The 23,356-nt window shown below is 36.8% G+C and overlaps 1 protein-coding gene and 1 long non-coding RNA gene across 6 annotated transcripts in view; one reads left to right on the top strand and one right to left on the bottom strand.

The window, feature by feature from the left end:
• The window catches only part of LOC139781531 (cytochrome P450 4C1-like), a 118,910-nt gene extending 96,601 nt beyond the window's left edge, over positions 1–22,309 (bottom strand). The window contains exons 1-5 of one of the 5 annotated variants that reach the window (XM_071720377.1): positions 22,154–22,284; positions 21,992–22,061; positions 6,828–7,050; positions 6,409–6,518; positions 5,926–6,016 (exon numbers count right to left, since the gene is read on the bottom strand). In XM_071720377.1, the coding sequence (XP_071576478.1) occupies positions 5,926–6,016; positions 6,409–6,518; positions 6,828–6,981 (355 nt within the window). In that variant the 5' untranslated portion in view covers positions 6,982–7,050; positions 21,992–22,061; positions 22,154–22,284. Of the gene's footprint in view, positions 1–5,925; positions 6,017–6,408; positions 6,519–6,827; positions 7,051–7,929; positions 8,286–8,347; positions 8,422–9,013; positions 9,506–13,270; positions 13,404–21,991; positions 22,062–22,153 lie in introns of those variants that run through there. The other 4 variants (XM_071720380.1, XM_071720378.1, XM_071720379.1 and 1 more) reach the window with 4 other exon arrangements.
• LOC139781536 (uncharacterized) lies at positions 13,774–15,015 on the top strand. The gene is made up of 3 exons (XR_011720565.1): positions 13,774–14,074; positions 14,284–14,472; positions 14,713–15,015. It is a non-coding gene; the product is annotated as an uncharacterized lncRNA (long non-coding RNA).
• Positions 22,310–23,356: the final 1,047 nt, after the last annotated feature.

The raw sequence follows: 23,356 nt of genomic DNA, 5'->3' as shown, positions 1-23,356 counted from the left end.
AAGAGCGAGTTCGACCAGCATACTAGATTTTGTGAGAAGTGAAAATGGTATGGCATGTGAATTAGAGAAAGCTAAGAGGAAAAGAGAGGAACAAGAACATCGTGCGGACATTTTCAAGAGAGATAACAAGACGGTAAGAACGCCTCCAGGTTTAGATAAGCAAATAGTTGGAACCGGACCCGAAGGAGAGAAGAGAGAAAAGGACGGAGACATGACGGTATTGAAGAAGAATTAAGCAGACGGTTCGATGATGGCAATCTTGAGAGAGATAAATGCTGAGTTGAAGGATATGAAGATGGAGATGAAAGGGATGAAAGAGAGAATGAGCGAATTAGAGGATGGTTGGACCATAAGAGAAAAAAGGTTGGAGGACAGAATGGATAAGTTAGAGGCTAGTCTGCGGAAGATGGAACAAACAAAGGAAGACATAGTTGTGGATGAAAAGGGTGTCAAAATTGAAGAGATTGTAGGAAAGGTGACAGAGTTAGTAAAGAAGAGGGAAAGAAGCATAAGAGATAAGAGGAAAAAAAGAAACAAATTTGTAATTAGAGGATTGCAAAAGGAAGACAGTAGGTGTTTAAGGGAAACAGCAGAGACATTTTTGGAAAAGGAGTTTGGAGTCAAGGAGAGGGTGAAGAAAATGCAAACATCAGGTAAGGAAGGAAAGGAGGTAATTGTTGTGGAAATGGACTGCTGGGATTCGAAGGAAATTGTAATGAAATTACCTAGTGAAATGAGTAAGCTAGGAAGCAGGAAAATTTTCATTAATCACGATCTGTCGTACGAGGAAAGAGAGGTGCAAAGAACGATAGGAGACCGCGCGTGGAAAGAAAAGATGGATGGAAAACGGGTAAAAATAGGATACAAGAAATTAGAAATACAAGAAAGGAAGTATGTGTGGAGTGAGGAGGAGAACACGCTTATAGAAAAGAAAAATTTCTGTAGGGCAGCCAATTAAAGGATGAGTCGAGGAAAACGGTTGAAGATGAAGAGGGCAAGAAGGACAATGGAAGACCGGAGAGAGATAATAACAGAAGAAGAAGGGTTTTATTCTGGAATGTAGCGGGTTTAGAGAGACAGGACAAGGATTTTTGGAATTATATAATAAGAAATGATTTTGTAGGATTATGCGAGACGTGGCTAGAGGAGAAAGGATGGGATAGGATTAAGGACAAATTACCAGGTTCTCACGAGTGGGTGAACATAAATGCGGGGAGGGAAAAGAAAAAAGGTAGGGCAATTGGCGAAATTTTGATAGGAGTAAAGAAAAGTTGGATTAGGAGTTACAATGCGGTAAAGACTGCAATGTTATCAGATGGCATAGTCCATACATGGCTTTCAGGAGAAGGTACAATGCTGAATATTTTCACAATCTATAATAAAGGTCTAGTGAATGATTTAGAGACAACATTTAAGAAAATTACTGAAAAGCATGAGCGGGAAGGAATAATCATAGAAGGTGATTTTAATATAAGGATAGGGGAGTTTGGAAGGGACAGACTGGCAGACTATGATGTGGAAAGGAAAAGTAAGGATAAAGTAGTATGTAATGGAGGTAGGCAGTTTACGGATATGATGGATGAAAGAGGCTGGTATATACTAAACGGTAGAACAATGGGTGACTGGGAAGGCGAATTTACTTATGTAGCTGCGAGAGGGAGTTCGGTAATCGACTATATTATTGTAAACGAATACATACATGACAAAGTTTTAGAATTTAAGGTAGACGACAGGTTGGACTCGGATCACTTACCCTTGGCAATGGAGATGGAGGAGACCGGAAGACAAGTTGCAGAAGAAGGAGAAGAAGAGGACGAGGAACAAAACATTGTGAGGAAAATAGTAAATTGGGACAAGGAAGCGAAGAGACTATATAACGAGAGAACGACGGAGCTAGGGGGCGTGGAGTGGCAAAAGTCATGGTCGGTAGAGGAGAAATGGAGAAGAATAAAAGAGCTCATACATAGTGCACTGATTTATAAGGAGATTAAAAAGTCGAAGAGGAAAGAAATAGGTCATAAGGATTAGTGGAACAGGAGCTGCACGAGGAAAAAAAGGGAGGTTAAAAGGAAGTACAGGAAATGGAAGAAGGGGAAAGGCAGAAGAGAAGAATTTATAGAAGGAAGGAGAGGCTTTAAGGAGTTGCTAGAGAGGAGAAGGAAAGACAAAAGAGCTGAAGAAGAGAAGGAGTTGAGAAATTTGAGAAATGGAAAAGAGATTTGGAGGTTTATAAACAGACGAAGAAAGAAGAAGGAGTGGACGGAGAACAATATTCAAGGAGAAGAGTGGAGAAAGCATTTTATGAAGTTATTGGGAGGCACGGAGAAGGAGATAACAATGAAGGAGAATGGAACTGAGAGAAAGATAGGTGAAGAAGAGGACGGTACAACTGTTGTGGAAATACGAGGTGAGAAACACGAAAGGAATGAGCAAGAAGAGGAGAGAGAGTTAGAAGAAGGGGAGATCGCGGGTGCAGTAAAGAGGATGAAATTAGGTAAACCAGCTGGAATAGACGGAATTCGATGACTTCCGCTTATGCTACACCTCTCATGTCTCCTTACAGTGCCAGACTAGAGTCAAGCTCAACAGGGTCTTCTTTCCCCGCTAATTTTTCCAAGCCCGTTCCCTTGGCAGTGGTTTCGCTAGATAGTAGATAGAGACAGTGGGAATCTCGTTAATCCATTCATGCGCGTCACTAATTAGATGACGAGGCATTTGGCTACCTTAAGAGAGTCATTCCGATGGAGGCTTTGAGGTTTTGTGGTTCAGCGGTGAGGGGTTGTCTAGTAGACTTAATAAAGCAGATATGGAAGGAAGGAACTATTCCATCGGAGTGGAAAATGAGCATAGTGGTACCGCTGTATAAGAGAGGAGATAAAGAGAAGGCAGAAAACTACAGAGGAATTTCACTGCTGTGCTCAGCATATAAGATGTATGCCGAAATTCTGAGGAATAGATTGGAGGAAGTTATAGAAGCTAAAGGAATGCTACCTGAAAGTCAGGCGGGCTTCAGAAAGGGAAGATCTACTATGGACAACATCTTTATTCTGAACCACATTGTACAGAGGGAGAAAGAAAAGGAACGTGGAGATGACAAGGTGTTTGCTCTTTTTATCGACCTGGAAGCGGTTTTCGACAAGGTAGAGAGGGGAAAATTATGGGAGGTACTGGAACAAAAAGGAGTTGGCAGCAGCTTGTTAAACAGAATTAAAGGGCTATACGAAGAAACGGAGACATCAGTCAGGACAAGCAAGGGGATTACGAGGAACTTCATCACGAAGAATGGTGTGAGGCAGGACTGTGTTTTGAGTCCAGACCTGTTCAGTCTTTATATTGCTGATTTGGACGAAGCGTTAGATAAGCGAAATATAGATGGCATTGTATTGGGCATGTATAGGGTATGGTCGTTAGCTTACGCTGACGACATGGTTCTACTGGCTAAGAATAAAGAGGCACTGGATGATATGATGGATACATTGAAAAGATTTTTGAAGGATAGGAAGTTAGATCTAAGTACAGAAAAAACAAAGGTTATGATTTTTAATAGTGGTGGGAAGTTAGGTAGAAGAAATTGGAAGTGGGGTAAGGAAAGAATAGAGGAGGTGAAGAATTTTAAGTATCTGGGGTTTACGTTTAACAGGAAAGGAAATTACACGGATCATATTAAAGAAATGAGCAGGAAAGGAAGATTAGCAGCAAATAAGATATGGGTTCTCGGTGAAAGGATTTGTAAAGATGACTTTAAGAGGAAACGGACATTATTTAATTATCTGGTTAAAAGTGTTATGGAATATGGGGTGGAAGTATGGGGGTGGATGGAGAAAAGTGAATTAGAAAAGATCTGGCTGGACTACATCAGATGGATTTTTAGAATAGAATTTTGTACGCCGCGGTATATGATCTTGAGAGAGTTGGGCCTAAAGAAATTAAAAATTGAATGGGGATTAAGGGGATTCTATAGTGGAGACCGAACTTCCTCGACGTCGGTAATGTCAACATTTCTAATCCTGTTTTGTATGTTATATATCTATATCTGTCCTTGTCTAACAAGAGGCATCTGTCTTTGTTCGATTGCTGCGCCATCTCTCGCTACACGCAATACTGCTCTTCCATGTCATCATTGCTAGTGCACGTTTGCAATAATGCTTTAGCACAGATAACTTTTTTGTTTAGAGTCTAAACCTAATTCTGACAACGGTATCGTATTTTTGGATGTAGTCCGCTGGGCACGCCACAGTCTTTTTGTAACAATACATTGCAGAATTTTTATATTAAGCGAATGTTTTCGCAAGTTGACGCATTGCTATATAAAGTTCCTAAAATTATTTTTTTTCTCGGTATAAAATCACGTGGTGTGCCCTTTATTTCCAAATATGCTTCAACTTTGGAGAAGGATTTTTAAATCCGTAAAGCCAAAAAAAAGATATCTGTGCTAAAAGAAATGTCGGTATTACAGACGACTATAGGATCCCCTTAAGAGCCATGAGGTATGAAAAGAGGAGTAGAGAAAGTAGTACGAATAGGCTAGTGGCTGCATGTTGGGAAGAAAAAGATAAAGAGGAGTATAATTTGGGGAACAGGAAAAGAGATCAATTCAGTAGCGAAAGAGAAAGTTATTTTAATAATTTGGGGTGGGGTTTTGAAGCGATAAGAACTGCAAGGGGGGAGGGTATTGACATGTTCAGGGTAATAAGAGAAAGAGAACAGGATATACAAGAACAAACTATTGACAGTAAGGTTAGAAATGCGCGGTACAATATAAGATATAAGGAGCTGAGTATAGCGTGTAATAAACCTAGATATTTATTAAATGTAAATTTGGACGAGCCAAAATGTCGGGTGATGGTATAAGAGCGTTGATAAGATTGAGGTGCGGTAATATGGAGGAAGCAAATAAATATTGGTTGGAGGAGGATGTAAGAAGTTGTGGATTTTGTAAGTTGGATAGGGATAATTTGGAACATTATGTAGGTGAATGCACGGTGATTGGCGACTGGTTTGTAAATTTAGGTAAGAGCTATAAGGAAAGACTAGATACACTTTGTAACGATGAATTAGGAATAGAAAAAGGGAGGATACTAAAAAGGCTTTGAAAAGAGAAAGAGAGAAAGCGGAAACAGGTTAGAACATAAGCGAATGGAGTCTGTTAATAGCCGAGGTTTGTAGTTTTATATGGTGTGGATGGATGAGTGTTTAAGGTCTATTTGTAAACCAAGTTCCTTTTCTTGGCTTTTTTTAAGCTTGAAAATAAATATATATCTATCTATATAAGTAGGCCTCCGGCGAAGCAAAATCATGACATTCGTTCATTCGTAAGACATATCTTTGCCAGCAATACAACGCAAAGATCACCCAACACTGCTGTGCGATGATATAGAATATAGATATACAAAATAATATTTTCCAAAGTAAAATGTAAAGATGTATATTTTTCAAATATTAAAAAAAAATCTTTCAAACGTGAAACAATTATTGCTAATTGGGTTAAACATATTTTATTTTTGGAAGCAATATTTCTAAAAGATTTTACAAATATTATTGAATATATTTATTTGCAATCTTTTAAAAATATTTTTAAAAAAATTTTTCTGACATGATCTGGCGGACATAGAAACATTCTAAAAATATTTTTGTGAATTATTTTAATCTTCCTAAAAAATATTTTTAAAATATTTTGTGCTGTATGGGTAATTGCGAGCAAGTACCTTCATTCCTTCTATTTTTTCTGACATCTGCAGCGTAAAATCCCGCGCGGCGTAAATACCGGAGTTACCTTATTTATAATATATACTATTTAAATTTAATTGCAGAGGTTTATTTTGTTATCAACAAAATTGAAACTAAAAACAAAACATTAAAAAAAGCCGAAGCAAAACTTAATAGAGCATATAAACTATTATTTATGTTAATATTATTATATGCTACCTCCACTAGTAAGAAGACCAGTACCGAACCAAGGATGTAAAATATCATAAAGAAAACTCTTTTCGATATGTTTTGTGCTGCCTAATATTGCCTGAAATTACAGAAGGTATTAAAATTAAGCATTATTTAATTCAGACGCCATTAGATATAATTAATTAATTAATTTCAAAAGTATTTTAAATAATCAATTATTTCAGATTATTGAATACACGTGTTTTTGCAAAATAGATTCAGACGCCATTAGATATAATTAATTAATTAATTTCAAAAGTATTTTAAATAATCAATTATTTCAGATTATTGAATACACATGTTTTTGCAAAATAGAAAATAAAAAAATTAACTCTTTATTGTTAATTTATTAATAACTTATAAAAAATTATAAGTTATTGATAAAAATTTAATTTATAAAAAACAGAATAAGATTATTAAAAGATGTTAATTTATAAAAAACAGAATAAGATTATTTTTATATTTTATTACCTCTAAATCATCCGGATGACGGATGGATACTATAGGAACAAAGAATGCCCAAAATTTAAAAATGGGATAGTACTGATTAGATAAGGCAACTAGAAGCTTCCATTGTTTTTCTAAAAAAATGTATTTTATGTAAATTTACAAAAATATTATAAATATTGCTCGAAAATTATATGATTAACTTTATCAATATATATATTCAATATATTCCATTATTCCTCAAATAACATGAAATTTTGAAAATAAATTATTTAAAAAAATTTTAAACTTAAGTAATTCTTAAACGTAATTAACATGCAATAATATTGATAATCATATATGTATATCTCAGAGAAGTAAATGTTTGCAAATATTACATTTAAAAATTTGCGTACAAACATGAATATTAATTTACGCAAATATATTAATAAGTTTTAACTTACCTCGTGAAAGAATATAATCCAATATATTTCCAACAATCGGACGACCTCTTTGTCCTGGTATAAGATTGATAAGTCGCCCATTTTTTCCATAATGAACATAATAATTAGATATCAGTAGAATAAGGATAAGTAATAGCAATATGGTAGTAATCATCGTTTGTTGACAAAATAATTAGCCAGTATAATCAAGTTTCGTTTCCTTCTGCTATATCTTCTTTAAGTTCTTAAATTACACAAATCAATAAATATGTATTATTTACTTCAGGATAAAATTGCATTACAGTCTTTGGGGATAATGTTATTTCCGGGGCCCCTCAATTTGATAGGTGTATTTGATAGATCTTTCGCTGAGAAAAAGAATGCCGCAAACCACAATGCGCTACGATGCATAGTTTTTGAGATATCAATTTTTAAATGTAATAATAGCAATATTGTTGTATGGTATTATATATGGGGTTTGCAATTTACCACGTGTGGAAAGTTCACGCATGTACTTTGCAAGTTGCAAGGCACACTATGTGTCTAGTTTAACGGTAGTGGAGCCCCCCGCAGGGGGGCGGAACCCACTGCTTCCACGCATACACTTTCCACGCGAAACGAGGTGTCACGAGGTACCACTTTTCAATATCCTAACTATTCTCTGCTATAATAAATTATTTCTGTTACAGATATTAAATATTTTTACACAATGCAACTTTTCATACGAAGCGACGAAAGAAGAAAAAACGGGTTTTTAACTTTTCACGCGAACCGAGGTTCACCCCCACCCTCCCCCGCCTACGTGTGTACTGTTTCTCTCTCTCTCTCTCTCTCTCTCTCTCTCTCTCTCTCTCTCTCTCTCTCTCTCTCTCTCTCTCTCTCTCTCTCTCTCTCTCTCTCTCTCTCTCTCTCTCTCTCTCTCTCTCTCTCTCTCTCTCTCTCTCTCACTGCTAATTCTGTGTATATTATTACACTATGTGATAGATTATATAAATTGATATCTCGAAAACTATGCATCGTAGCGCATTGTGGTTTGCGGCATTCTTTTTCTCAGCGAAAGATCTATCAAATACACCTATCAAATTGAGGGGCCCCGGAAATAAAATTCTTGCCCAGTCTTTACATCTTAAGTATGTTTGGAAAATAGAAAGGGGAGAGTTCCGTTTGCCTGCATTCCCGATTGCCAACGGCTTCGTTTGCTCACAACATTTTGCCGACAGCTTTTGTTTGCCGACATTCCCGAAACACATATATTGCACATATGTATGACTTTATTGCGCACATGCACATTGCCCACATAGCCATATTACACATCACATAAAATAAGAAAATTATATTAATACTTTCTACACATGACATATATGGGTTTCAACTTTTCACGCGAAGCGAGGTCCATCTACCTCTTCCCCTTGCTTACAGGACGAAACGAGGTCTATCATTGTACACTTCGTGTTTTCAACTTTCCACGCCATCTGCGTATGTGTAATCAAGTCACGTGTGCAATATGTTTGTGCGTAAAAAGGCCATATGCGTAAACGTACGTTCGTATTTTTGGTTAGATTCCGATAACTCTGGCGCCTTAATTTGACGATGGTTTCTGGCAGTACTTTTAATGCTGAACAAAAAATTATATAGGTCTTATAGGGCTAACTGCTCTGGTTTTCGAGATATACAGTGTTAAAGTTAAAAATAAATAATATGAATTTTTAAATAATACTTGAATTGTGTGTGTATAAACAGTACATACGTAAGCGAGGGAGGGGCTACCGCATCTCCCCCGAAAGCAGGGGGGGTGGGGGGTGAACTAGGTTCGCGTGAAAAGTTGAAAACACGTACCGTGACAATGATACCTTTTCCACTCGAGACAAAAACGTAAACAACGTAAGATATTTCGAGGTCTACCCTCTTTCCTCTGACTTGAATATAGGGCGAAACAAGGTTTATCATTGTCACGGTTTGTGTTTTCAACTTTTCACGGGAACCGAGGTTCACCCCCACCTCCCCCCTGCTTTCGGGGGAAGTGCGGTAGCCCCCTCCCTCGCTTACGTGTGTACTGTTTATACACACACAATTAAAGTATTATTTAAAAATTCATATTAACTTTCCACGCATGAAAAGTTCACGCATACACTTTTCACGCGAACCGAGGTTCACCCCCACCTCCCCCCTGCTTTCGGGGAAAGTGCGGTAGCCCCTCCCTTGCTTACGTATTGTTGCGCCCGTGCTGGACACCCGTTTGTGGGCTGAATTTGGCTCCGGAGAAGCTTCAAGCCGAAGCACGTCCCTTGACAACGGGACTCTTTGATTTATTGATTTAACGGAACAGCTGACGGATTTTGTCTTGAGCTGCTGGACCGATCGGACGTGTGTCCGCGCTCTCCTGTATCGCGACGTTAATAAATATTGAGATTGTTTTCCTTTACATCCGCAGTGTGTCTCCTTTATTTCCGCGAGCGTCGGGAGTGCGAGCGCGAGAGTGTGAGTGTGTGATAGAGCGACGCGCGGAGCGCAACAGTATGTACTGTTTATACACACACAATTGAAGTATCATTTAAACATTCATATTAACTTTCCACGCATGAAAAGTTCACGCATACACTTTTTACGCGAACCGAGGTTCACCCCCACCTCCCCCCTGTTTTCAGGGGAAGTGCGGTAGCCCCTCCCTTGCTTACGTGTGTACTGTTTATACACACACAATTGAAGTATCATTTAAACATTCATATTAACTTTCCACGCATGAAAAGTTCACGCATACACTTTTTACGCGAACCGAGGTTCACCTCCACCTCCCCCCTGTTTTCGGGGGAAGTGCGGTAGCCCCTCCCTTGCTTACGTGTGTACTGTTTATACACACACAATTGAAGTATTATTTAAAAATTCGTATTATTTATTTTTAACTTTAACACTGTATATCTCGAAAACCAGAGCAGTTAGCCCTATAAGACGTATATAATTTTTTGTTCAGCATTAAAAGTACTACCTAATAAAACAACCTAGCTTCCGAAGCGCGGATCTAGCTCGCGGCTGGTCAGGGTTCGGAGTAGGCGCGGAGGAAGACACAAGACTCGGTTAAAATAGACAACGTAACAAAGTTTATTCTATAAAGCATAAATACATGTACAGAGAGATCGCGGGTGCATCGGAGCTATGTACAGAGATTGCGGATTTCGAAGATATGTACAGAGATCGCGGGAGTCGCGGACGCGGATACGGTAACGGCGGTACGCAGAGATCGCGGAGGTCGGAGATGTGTACCGAGATCGCGGGAGTCGCGGACGCGGATACGGTAACGGCGATACGCAGCGATCGCGGAGTTCGGAGCTGTGTACAGAGATCGCGGGAGTCGAAGATATATACAGAGATCGCGGGACACGGTAACGGCGATATACCGGGCGCTGTACGCGGATCGGCGGGCGCGCGGGCTCGCGGAACACGGGGCGCGACCACGGTGGAAGCGCAAGCTCGGCCAGCGGCGGCGGTAAGGTAAACGTCCCAAACGTAGCCAACCATGTCCCAGTTCCCAACCATTAAGGGGAATATTCCACCTAATTAAGAGATTTTTCGATAAAAATAAATAAATAACCACTTAATTGAGTTCTACGATTTATAATCTATGCATAGGACAACGGTTAAAATAATCCTTGCGCTCTTTGTAGTAATTTTTTCGAGTTTCTTGAGAGTGCACGCGCTGCCCCGGGAAACGAAGCGCATCTGTAAGCCAGTTTGTTAAGAATTGACGAAGTTCAATTGTAACTATGTCGCCTTCATTTTTTATATATATTGAACAAGTTATAGCTTTTTATATTGAGGAAGATGTAGAGAATGCAAATCTAGGGTCGAAATTTAGTTAGAATTGCCGATAAATTGTTAATTTGCATGGTCAGATACTCGGACGTTTCAACCGTATGGTGTATCAATAGCGAACCAAGTGGCTGGATACTGGTACAACCAGGCGATCGGGTGATGTCCCAATTGCTGGACGCAACGAACTCAGCGGCCATAACCTTGATGGAAATTAACACGAACGATCAGCATTGACGCGCGGCATTGTTTACTAGTGTGCTTAAAGTGTGTTTAAAATTACGCTAAACTGAGGCGATTATTCGCAGTAAGTATGATATCTAACATTTTACAAATTTGGCTTCGTCGAACGAGTTCGTTATTGCTATTATGTAGTCAGCAGATTGTTTACATTGGAAAAGTCTTGAACGTAACCTCTCAAATCGCGAAATAAAAAAAGTTGCCTCTGCTTTCATCTGCGACTGGTTGGTAATAGGGACATCGAGTGACCGGATATCGGGACATAACCAAAAACTGATGGCCGGGTACTGGGACATTTCCTTTTCTCGCATTTTCCGAAAAAATCAAATCAACTATTACCGATGGAACTAATTATTGGATGGTTTCCAGAAACTAGAGAATCCAAGCTTTCGTTTCGTCGTATCCGCTTATAAATAAGATTTGTTAATATATATAAAAATTCAATTTCAATTTTCCAGGCGTCTTAAATGGTCCGCTATTGGGACGTTTACCTTAATCGCACGCGGCGCTGGAGCGCGCGAAATCGAGCGGCTAAGATCCTTAGCGGATATGCAGATAACTCTTTATATCCTGGCGCATCGATATACGTAGGCGGGGGGCGGTACCGGGTGGCCAAGATCCTTGGCGAGTAAGAGAAGAGCTCTCTTACCCTGGTTCACTCCGGTGTCGCAGGTTCTCGGATGGAAAATTGAGTCAACCGCCTAGATACGTCACTCGGCAGAGCCAGAGATACCTCTCTAACTCCTGGTTGTTCGAATGTGGGATTGCGGGATCCGTGAGCAGCGGAGAACTGGTCGGGTCGGTTTGCTGGCTCACGGCGGAATCTAATGTTAGCAACAATTGCTCGGTTTATATACCCCCGCGGTGGTGTGTCGGCGTGGCGGGGGTATACGCGACGGCAATTGCGAGCGCCGGGATGGAGCGGCGGAGCGTTCGGGAAAGACGGCGTCCCGGCGCCGCGGTCGCGTTCGGCGGCTTTTGGCCGTTTTCGGCACCGCTCGGCGCTCCGAGTCGGTTGTCGCGGTAAGTCCGTTCGCGGACTTATACGCGAGATCGTGTTATTAAAAAAGGGCACATCGTGCCTTGTCTCGCCCGGCGGGTGTTCGGCCGGGCGGCTTCCGGCTGATGCTCGCCAGGAATGATGCGGATTCGGTTTCGGGGCGCATCGTTACAACCATCGTCAAATTAAGGAGTTATTGGAATCTTGCCGTATTTTTAATTATTACATTTGCGCAATAATGCTTGTAATCAATCGGGAATGTCTGATAATAAAGCTGTTGACAAAATGTTGTTTGCAAACGAGGCTGTAATGTAAGCAAACGGAACCCCTGCCTCCAATAGAAATACAATGAAACGATGACGTGTTATACATACTATATCAGTAAAATCTGTAAAAAAAATACAATGTATTCTTTAATTAAATAGAAAATGAGCATATGCATAACAAACGTATAAATTCAGTAAACGTATATTTAATTTCTAATTATTTTAGAAATTTTATATTATTATCTAATATAACCGACTAAAGTTCTTAGGTATATTAAATGTTTGTGAATGACTAATCAGTTCTAGTAATGACCTACTGACTATTCATTCACTTTTATAATTTTCTGCTTGACATTTGAATGATTTGAAGTCTTAGCCAATAACAATAATAACGACCATAAGTTATTATTGATAAATTTTAATAGATTTTTCTTGATATAATTTGCATTACTATAAATACAATCAATGAAAGTTTATATAGAATAATAAATGTGCCGTAACTATTAAATATATATAACTAGTCCTTCTAGTTGTGCTGTAATGTCAGTACAAACGTAATATTATTTATTCTTTACTAAAAAAAAATTGATTTAATATTTTATCATTAATAACAAAAAACTTATAATAATTAGAATAACTGGGCTCGTATGTACAACCGTGGAGGAAAGTGCCCTATTATGAGATAGGATCCTAATATGAGATGGCGGGGTTTTTTCATGGTGGGATCAACAGATGGGGCCTATATAGGGCCTTTTAGCTTAACATATCTCATATTAGGATCCTGTCTTATAATAGGGCACTTTCCTCTACCAAAAGACTAAGAAGAAAAAAATATAGTTAAAAAAGTGTAGCTAACACAAAGTTATAATATTTAAGATTTTAAGGTTTATAAGGTTTCGAAGTTTATAAGGTTTAAGGTTTTTAAAAAATTTTAAGATTTATTTTTTGTTTTAATTTTAAATGTTGCAATCCAATATTACAATAATTTTGATATTTCAATTTAATTTTAAAATTCTATTTTTTATGTTAAAAACTATTTGTACTGATTTATTTTAAAGACTATTTGTATACTGTTTTTATGTATAAAGTAACTTTTAAAGCCTGTACTAAACATTATTAAATTAATTGTAATTGATTTAAATTCTCTAACATACCTGTTGTAGCCACTGATCTATATTATAACTGGATAGTGAATACCCTACTCCCACCCCAAATTTTGTGAAGCAATATGAACGGCCGCCATGTTGGCCGCAGCGGGCACTTCGGGCGTCATCGGGAGCAGTCGTGAGCGTTCGTGAATCGCCGAGTTTGAAGTTGCACACAGGTAAAAAGTTGAAAACCGCTTAATGTTGTTAAAGTTAGTAATTTGTAATCGGGTAGACTTTTTCGTTGTCGAAAATGAAAAAGAATTGCATACATTGTGGGAAAAGCGACAAGGGCGAAGGTGTGCCCAGGTCTTTTCACCGGTAAGTATTATAGTATCTAATTTATTATATGTAAATCAATGGCAATCAATCACTCGATATTAAATTATTGGTTATGTTGAATAATTTATTGCTTTTTGTAGTTTTATTTTCACGTCGTACGATTTTTAGAGATAAAATACATTATCTATATTATAATTAATCCGTGCATGAGGTAATGTCGTGAAAATTACAAATTGAGTGAACAAAAATAACTATTACAAAATTTGTCTTTTCATTCAGATTGCCAACGAAAAGGCCACGAGAACTGCAGTCTTGGCTGAAAAATCTAAACCTGCAGAACAATAAGCAGCCACTCGAAAATCTGCGACTGTGCTCTGAACATTTCTCTGAGGAATGCTTTACCAGAGAAAATGGAACTGTGAAACTACGAGAGGGAAGCATTCCAACATTATTTCATGCACCTAAGCACCAGAAAAAATGTATCTATTGCAATGTGCCTAAAACAAGTAAAGGCGATCGTATATTTAACAAGTAAGTAAAACTAGTAGAAAATAAATGCACGGCGTATACGATACTTTTAAGATTTAAAATGCAAGTTTATTCGAACAGTTTTAGAATTATTACTATTACCATTATTAATATTAGTACTTATAAAGTTTGATGCGATAATCGAAATCAATTCTATTCCAAAATGTAATTACATGCAGTAATTATGTTTTATGACTATTGTGTATGTACAGATTTCCTCTCAAAAACTCAGTGCAGTTTCAGAAATGGTTATCTCGCATACCGTTGCAGAATTTCTTTCCGACGAAAGATGACATTCTATGTTCTGATCACTTCAAGCCAGACTGTTTCCGGCGAGTCGAACAAGTTGCGCTTAAGAGCGCTTGCGGTTCCAACAGTATTTAAGCCTGCACTACCTACAAGTAAGAGTAATAAGTATACACAATAAGTACACCAAGGATATACCCCGCTGATCCTGTTCTTCTGAAAAGCATAAATAAAAGATGATTTTCTTATATCGCTTTATTATTAATAATACTTCTTTAAATGTAACATTTTAATGTTGCCTATTGCCTTTTTATACGTATCACTATATTTAATTATGTGTTATTAAAGAGCTTTCTATGTACAGTTTCAATTGTTATCTATTTTATATATTTCAGAAATAAACGTTTTATCTTCAAAAGTGGAAGCAACTGCAGCTGCAAGTTTTGAGAAATCAGAAAGCGCGGCTGATATGGAAACCACTGTAGATTCAGAAACAGCGGTGTATATTGAAACTGATGCGGATATGGAAACCACTATTGACGTGGATAGTACGTGGATGGTACCTGTTCCAATCATCTTAAGCACTTCAACAGACAGGCCTCAGAAAAGGAGGCCAAATACTCCTGTTTCAATTTATTCAATGCTTTTCGATTTCTTAAATTCGCGTAATCCATTCGGAAAGGGTTACAAGAGTCCGTTGCGACGTACCAATGAGTTTATCTGGCGACCGCAAATTTTGGCTGACATAGAGTACCTAAAAGGTATCACGAATGTCGAGGGTAAGGAAATGTGTAAAACCAAACGGTACGTTCCATTCGTCGGAATGATTACAGCCGCCATGTCCGTCATTGGCATTTACGACACGTACGTTAAACCGGAAGGCTCTCAAATGAAATACTTGCTAACGTACAAATGTAGCCAGAACCACCTGGAACTATTTTTTTGTGCAATCCGAAAATGTGGTGGCTGGTGTCCGAATCCCACTTGTGCACAATTTATTTCGGCGTACAAAAGGTTGTTGGTTCGGCACGAAATAATTGCCACAAACGGTAATGCCGAATCCATGGACTCTACGAGTATCCTAACGGTTCCTTCTGGGGCTAAAAGAAAAAAACCTGTCGATCGTTACGATCCTGCTGTTTACAGCGCGATGGACAATATTCGATTCTGTAAAAAGTACGGATTAGATGAAGAGATCGGACATTGCAGCGAAAATGACGAATTTATGAATGAATTTATCGTACTTAACTGGCAAATACCAAACACGCTGTCCGCGTTTTCGAAAAATTGTGTCGCGAATATAGCTGGTTGGGTAGTTAAGAAAATAATGGACGAAAAAAAGCCGCTAATTAGGTGCGAGAAATGCCGAAATGCGTTATTTCAAGACAGTCAAAGCGTAGCAGAATTTTCGGACAATTGTCTTATTCAGGCAAAGACACGAGGTGGGCTAATATTTCCGAGTAAATGCGTCGTTACAATCTGTCAACGCGCTGAAAACATTATAAGACATAGCTTGAACAGAAATAAGGGTAATCCTTTTCGAGAATCGAATGCTGAAGCAGTTCTTTGCGCAAAAATATTGCAAGACGTTTTTCAGCCGCCTTGCAATTTATTTCCGTCGTTGAATGAGCATATCTTTGACGATGAAATGGAACATCTTTCGAGCCACATTTTCACGCTAGCGAAAAAAGTTTGTAAATGCTACATTAAACTACGCATGTTTATCGCAACAAACCGCGTGTCAGATGCTGCTATCGGCATGAAGTTACGACATCATATGACTCGGCAAATAATTTGGAAGAGTCAATAATTTTTTAAAACAGTTTAAAACACAATTATTTTTTAAGTATTAAGTTCTGCGATACCTTGGAAAATTTTATTTTGTCGTTTTGCGATACCTTCGAAAATTTATTTTTGTTAATTTAACCTTCTATAATTTGTATTTTATGTTGTGTTCTTTATGTTTATCAATAAATGCATTTATATTTTACACAATTGTATGTATAAGAGTGCATTCCGTTTCATGCATGATGCGCATAATGCATAATTTATCCTTGTTGTTTACTAAATATTAAACAAATATAAGTGATGCATTATGCGCATCATGCGTGAAACGGAACGCACCCTAAATTAACTGTAAAAACACAACTAAGCGGTTTTCAGTCCTGTGTGCAACTTCAAACTCGGCGATTCACGAACGCTCACGACGGCTCCCGATGACGCCCGAAGTGCCCTCTGCGGCCAACATGGCGGCCGTTCATATTGCTTCACAAAATTCGGCCTATTCACTATCCAGTTATATATAGATCAGTGGTTGTAGCTCTCTGTCTATTAGTATTTACACTCAATATCGCTGATGTTTATATCAGAACTGCAGACTTTCGTCTGCAAAAGTTCACATGTTTGTTTCTCTTCATAAAACTAAATGATATCATTATCATTCAAGATAACCCTACCCAGTGAACATTGTCGAGAGAAAGACTTTAAGTTATCTTTTTGAAAGACAGCTCTCAAAACAACTTGTTATGTTATTTGCTTGTAGATATGTCTAGTATTGATTGATGTCTAGTAAACGAAGTCGCAATGATATCTTGTAAAAGAAATCAGTACAGAATTACCTTTTTCAAAAAAGGTAAAAAAAAGGCAACAAGTACACGCGCAATGTACGTTGTAAATCCAAAAATCCTAAATAGTAGTAGCTTTATTTCTCCCTAACAAAATAATTCACAAAATTGAATTACCTAACTCAACGCAAGTAATATGTAGGTATTTCAAAAAAAGATGTGAAATCTTTCAATTGCGCCAATTGCAAAGAGAATATAGGGGAGACCGGGGCTATGTGTCCACACTTTACGCTTCTTTCAAGTTTACTAAAAAACTAATAAAGATATTTGGCTAAAATTTTAATGGTATAACCTTTCAACCTTGCTACAATATTAAAAAAAAGAACATAATTAGAATCGTTGATCTTTTAACGTTTTAAAGAGGCGAATTTTTTAAGTGGACAAGTCAAGCGTAGACAGATAGCCCCATATGCGGGGCTATCTGTCTACATTCGAGGGGCTATTTGTCCACATAATAAAAAACACATTATTTATATTAATTTCTTATTAATACTTATTTATAATATTATGTATTATTAATATATAATATTGAAAAAACTGCCTAGTCGTTGGAGTCAGAGAAGTAGTGGGCACTTTGTGTAGATTTTTTGACAAGTTTCCTGCGTAGAGCTGACTTTTCTTTATATACGGTGGCATCCATGGTGGAAGTAATAAGGTGTGCTATCTTCTCGGACGAATTTTCGTCACATTCTGCGCAGCACCAAGTTTCCGCCATCTTGCAAAATCACCATAGCAACGCGACGATAAAAGTAAACGAAATAGTGTCACGGTATACACAGGTTATACACAGTTTTGTAGCAATTTTGTGATTTTTGTGAATGCAATATAAAAAATCTTTTATAATGCCATCGTGTTCTTTTAAAAACTGTAAAAATACGTCGCGAAATAAAAAAAATATAAGATATTTTTCATTTCCAAAAAATCAAGAAATGATTGCGAAATGGAAAATATTTTGCAAAGAAAACGTCAACCCAAACAACGGTATGTATATAATACTGACAGATGATAAATGGAATTTAACAAATTAAAAATTATAAAATATAATAAAATTGATAAAATACATTATTTAAAATTTGTTTATCTAGCTCGGGTTTGTTCCCAACATTTCCATTCTTCACAATACAAAGATCGATCGTGGCAACTTGCGCTACTACCTAACTATAGCCCTGTGAAATCTCGGAAATTGAAACTTGATGCAATTCCAATGGAATTTGTAGAGGACAATGCAACAACTGTGGTGGAGAAGGATTTGAGTATGTATATAGACATTACTTCTATTTATGTGAATAGATTTATGTTTTAAGTGATTGTATATTAATAATGTATAAATAATACTCCTGTCTTCCATACAATATATTAAATATACTTTCAGGAACAGAAGTAAGAGAATGTACACACGTTGCTACAGACTGTGTTGCATCGAGCTCTGAGAGTTTAGTGACATCGATGCTTGCAAATGAAGTCGCATTAAGCTTCACAAATGAAGAAGCATCATGCTCTGTGACTCAAGTCGCATCGAGCTCTGAGACTCGAGATACACCAAGCTCTGCGAATCCAGTTGCATCATGCTCTACAAGTACAAGCAGTGATAACTTTAGTACGTCCTTCTATTATGATTTCTTTGTTGGTTAGATTTCTATTACTTAACTAAATTTTTAGCAAAGTTTTATTTATTTATTTTTATATTTCTTTATCGTGAAGGTTCAATACAAGATCCTTTCAATCAAGATGATATACAGAAACTGATACGGGAAAATGCAGACTTGGTTCACCAAAATGAAATTCTTCAAAATAAAGTTCTTCAATTGGATCAGATTAATAAACTGCATGAGAAAGAGATGAAGAATATTAATAAAAGACACGAGCAAGAGATGAAAAACAAATTGCAAGAGATGCTAAGCCCTTTTTTCACACCTGGACAAGTTAAACTCTTAATGAATCCCACGCAGAAGATAACCCGTTGGTCTTCAGAGGATATTGCAGCTGCAATATCATTGAGAAGCGTAAGCCCGAAAGCTTACAGATATTTGCGAAAAACCAAAAAGATTCCTCTTCCAGCACTGTCAACCCTCCGAAAGTGGGTAGCATCATTCAACCTTGATGAAGGAATTCTTAATGACGTCATACTGATCATGAAATATAAAGGTGAAAACATGACAGAGTTTGAGAAGGCAACAGTGATCTGTTTTGATGAAATTCATTTGTCAAATCAAATGGCGATTGAAAGAAGGCAGGAGAGAGTTATTGGTCCTCATAAAAAATGCCAAGTCGTTGTGGCTCGTGGTTTATTCAAAAAATGGAAACAGCCTGTCTTCTACGATTTCGACCAAGATCTCACCAAAGAATTATTATTTAAAATAATTGTCCAATTGTATAACAGTGGCTATACTGTGTTCGGAATGACCTGTGATCTGGGACCATCAAATCAAAATTTAATAAAACAATTAAAAATTAATGTAATGGAAAATGAGGATGAAACATACTTTGAGCATCCGTGCGATGAAAATGTAAAGATCCACGTTTTTGTCGATGCTCCTCATTTAATGAAATTACTTCGAAATCATTTTTTGGATTCCGGATTACATGTAAATGGGCATTTTGTGACTTCGGCGGCCTTGGAAAGGTTACTTCAAATTAACAGTGGGGATTTGAAAATTGCATTCAAGCTGTCGCGTATTCATTTAGACGTCCAAGGAACGCAACGACAAAATGTTAAACTCGCAACCCAGATTTTCTCTGCGACAAATGCATCTGCAATTGAATGGTGCGGTTCACGAGGATTTATGGATAATTGTCCAGAATGGGCTGCAACTGCTACATTATTAAAAATGTTTAACGATTGGTTTGACATTTTTAATAGCGTTTGTAAATACGGAAATCATCCTGGACAAAATGGATATGGTGTTGATCTTGTGCAGCAAAATAATATTCTTGCCAAAGTCACGTCAACAATTAAACATATGAAAGTTGGTAGTCGACAGGGTTTGCTTCCTTTTCAAAAAGGAATTCTCATATGTAATTCGTCATTACGAAACCTGTACTATGATTTAAAGAAGAAATTCAATTCAGAAATGTCATATGTAATTACAAGTCGATTGAACCAAGACGTAGTGGAAAATCTTTTCGCGTATATACGATCAATGGGAGCAACAAACGATAGGCCCACGGCATTAGATATTCGCTACAGACTTCGGTGGTACATATTGGGGAAGCATTCAACGGACTTCTTCACACAAGGAAGCAATACCATCGCTCATGACTCAACCATGGACGAAACGTGTCTCACTAGCGGCATTGATTTTGACTCGAACGTAATGTCACCGACCGACGATGATGTTGAGGGTAACATTGGTAGTATCACCAATTTTCAAGACGATTTACCTGATGATTGTGAAGCATATACTTTTAATGAAGAAAATGCTTGTGGTAAGTTTATATCTTAATGATAATTATTACACTTTCATTATTAAGTATTAAGTACGAGTATGTTTATATAATATTGTGGTAAGACGATTGTAGATAAATTTTTAGCATAATATATATCATTCTAATTAATTCATAATTTAAGGTAATGTGATACTTTAAGGTAATGTAATATTTTATTCTAATTAAATTGTACTTTAAATTAGAATGGTAGTTTAATTACATTATTGTAAGCATACTGATGTACTATTATAAAAGAATTACAATTATATATAATTTGCCTTACTTTGTAATTATAATTATTAATTGTGATCGTATTATTAATTAGCGACGTGGGCAATCGAGTCCCATTCATATAAATGAATAAAATCATTGTAAATAAATTGAAATTTGAAATTGTCAAAAAGTGTTTTTCCGATATAATATATATGCATGTTTTGCTTCACACCTTTTCTTTCAGATCCAAGTAGTAGTAGTACATTTAATTATTCTCCTACTTCTGAAGAACTGAACTTATTGAGTCAAGTAGAAAATTTAGAAGTTGTGGACGTCATAGAAGAAGAAGGCCTAAAATATATCGCGGGTTATGCCGCTTTTAAATTTATAAATAAATATAAAAATTTAGGTAATCGTACTGAGATGTTGGTTAATCCAGAAAATGACTGGATTAACTACATCTCTAGAGGGAAAATTATAAGTCCTTCTTCAGACTTATTAAAAGTGGGAAAAATAATGAACCAAGAATTCCAAGATTACCATGGATCCTTCTTACGGAAGGATCCGTCGATATTTGAAGCAATCGCAGATAGGGTTGAAAAAAAAATGAAAAATATAACAATCCCGCGCGAGGTTCTACTTTGTTTAATTAGAACAAGAACATATATAAGACTTCGAGTAATCAATAAAAAAATTTCGGCAGAAAATGCTAGAATAAAGCAAAAAAGAAAAATAAAAAAATTTACAAATAAAAAGTAATTTTATTTTTTTTATATTTTCCATATAGGTATTTATTATTTTTTTATTGTTTCTTATACGTGTTTATGTGTATTTTATATTTGTTTATTTATATTTATGTGTTTATATTTATTATATTTTTTAAATATATTCACCAGAATTATAATTATACACGAAAGTTTTTTCATTAAAACCCTTTCTTGCCCGAGTTTTTGTTTTAATATCCATTTAAATTATACAAGATGGCGGAATCTTGTCACGCACTCTTATTGGTCAGTAGAAATGCCTGCGCAAGAGCACACCTTATTACTTCCACCATGGTGGCATCAAACTGATTTTGAGTCCGTTGCAAAATCAATGTGATGAGTTTCTTTTGTCCCCTCAATTCTTTAATCTTTTTTTTTATTTGAGACCTTTACTTTATCCTCGGCAGCGTTTGAAATAGAAAATACTCAATAACTTAAGATAAACTCATATATTTTATCGTGTCCAAATGATCGTGTCCAAATGATCGTGTCCAAATGATCGTGTCCAAATGATCGTGTCCAAATGAACGGTGTCCAAATGCACCGTGTCTAAATGAACGGTGTCCAAATGAACTGTGTCCAAATAAACGATGTCCAATTGATCGTGTCCAAATGACCGTGTCAAAATAAACGGTGTTCAAATGTACCGTGTCCAAGTGCACCTCTCCCAAAAGATTATATAGTCAGTGGCAAGACTGGCAAAGAATTGAGTAAGAGCTGAATAAAAAATTATATTAAATATTCAATATTAAAGGAAAAAGTAACAAGCGTAAGAAACCAATAAAAGTTAACAATAAAAATGCACTTACATGTTTACAAAACGACAGCGTACAACACACAGTTCTTTACACTTCAAACTTACGATCTGAAATGCTTGCTTTCCGAAATTATGACACGAGTAAATGATATTCAAATGCGTGAACTTTGGTTGTTGATTTACTTCGACGCGTATTTAACACTGTTTTGCGCACACTTGAACTTCGGATGACGTGATATCTTTTCCTCTGCTTGGACTTTCATCGCATATTATGTCGTAGTATATAGTATATATTGTAGTATGAGAAAATATGCACAAATGGAAATTATTAAGCGTACAGCGCAACTGAACAGAAATAACGCAACACCTACCTACAGCGCGACGCCTATACCACATATCATCTCGTCTTCCCAAAAATCGAATAATGGTATCATAATAAAAATATACATGGATGTATTTGGCATTCGATGCTCTTAAATTTTTGCGTTAAAAAAATTGTTATATTTTGCAAAAATAATAGGTGAGTGTGGGGTTAAATTAAAAAATTTGACATATTTGAAAAATGTGATTACGTCATTGTAAAGAGCACAAAAAACCATAAACCTTTTGTATAAAACTCTTTTTCATACGCCTTATATTTTCGAAGATATTCGCTAAAAATTATAAAATCCGTTATTTTCAAGGGGTTGTTTCAACCCCTAAACGTCGAGATACGCCGCGCTAAAAAAAAATAGGAGTTTAATATTTTTTGATGCTCTACAACATATCCAAAGCCCATTTAAATCGGTGAGGGACACTTCCGACCGTTCCCTTGTAAGTACAGAAAGAGAATTACAAACAATTCTACAAAAATACACGAAGCAGCTTTAGATCCTACGTCTACCAAGATACGTGAAATACAGGCCAGACTCACATTAAAGGAGAATACATCTTTTGTTTTTCTAAAATCACGAAAAATGCCATTCAATTTGATGCCTTTAGTTGATAAGGAAATCGATAATTTGGTTACAGCGGGCATATTAGAAAAAGTTAATACATCAACTTGGGCAACCCCAGTGGTGCCAGTACTAAAAAAGAATAATACAGTACGGTTATGCGGTGATTTTAGTGTCACGTTGAACAAACATTTAGTTGTTAACGAGCATCCCCCCAGCGAGTAATGACCCATCGAATCGACGTCAAATTGACGTCGAAATCATCGATATTACATCATATCGAAATAATGCTCGAAATTTGAAGCTTATTTCGATGTTTG

Source organism: Temnothorax nylanderi, unplaced genomic scaffold (genome assembly GCF_030848795.1).
Source record: "Temnothorax nylanderi isolate EJ_2023f unplaced genomic scaffold, tnyl_v1.0 TNYL_tig0344_pilon, whole genome shotgun sequence".
Lineage (NCBI taxonomy): Eukaryota > Metazoa > Arthropoda > Insecta > Hymenoptera > Formicidae > Temnothorax > Temnothorax nylanderi.
The sequence above is the reverse complement of the archived record's forward strand: the minus strand, read 5'-3'. Positions and strand labels throughout refer to the sequence as shown.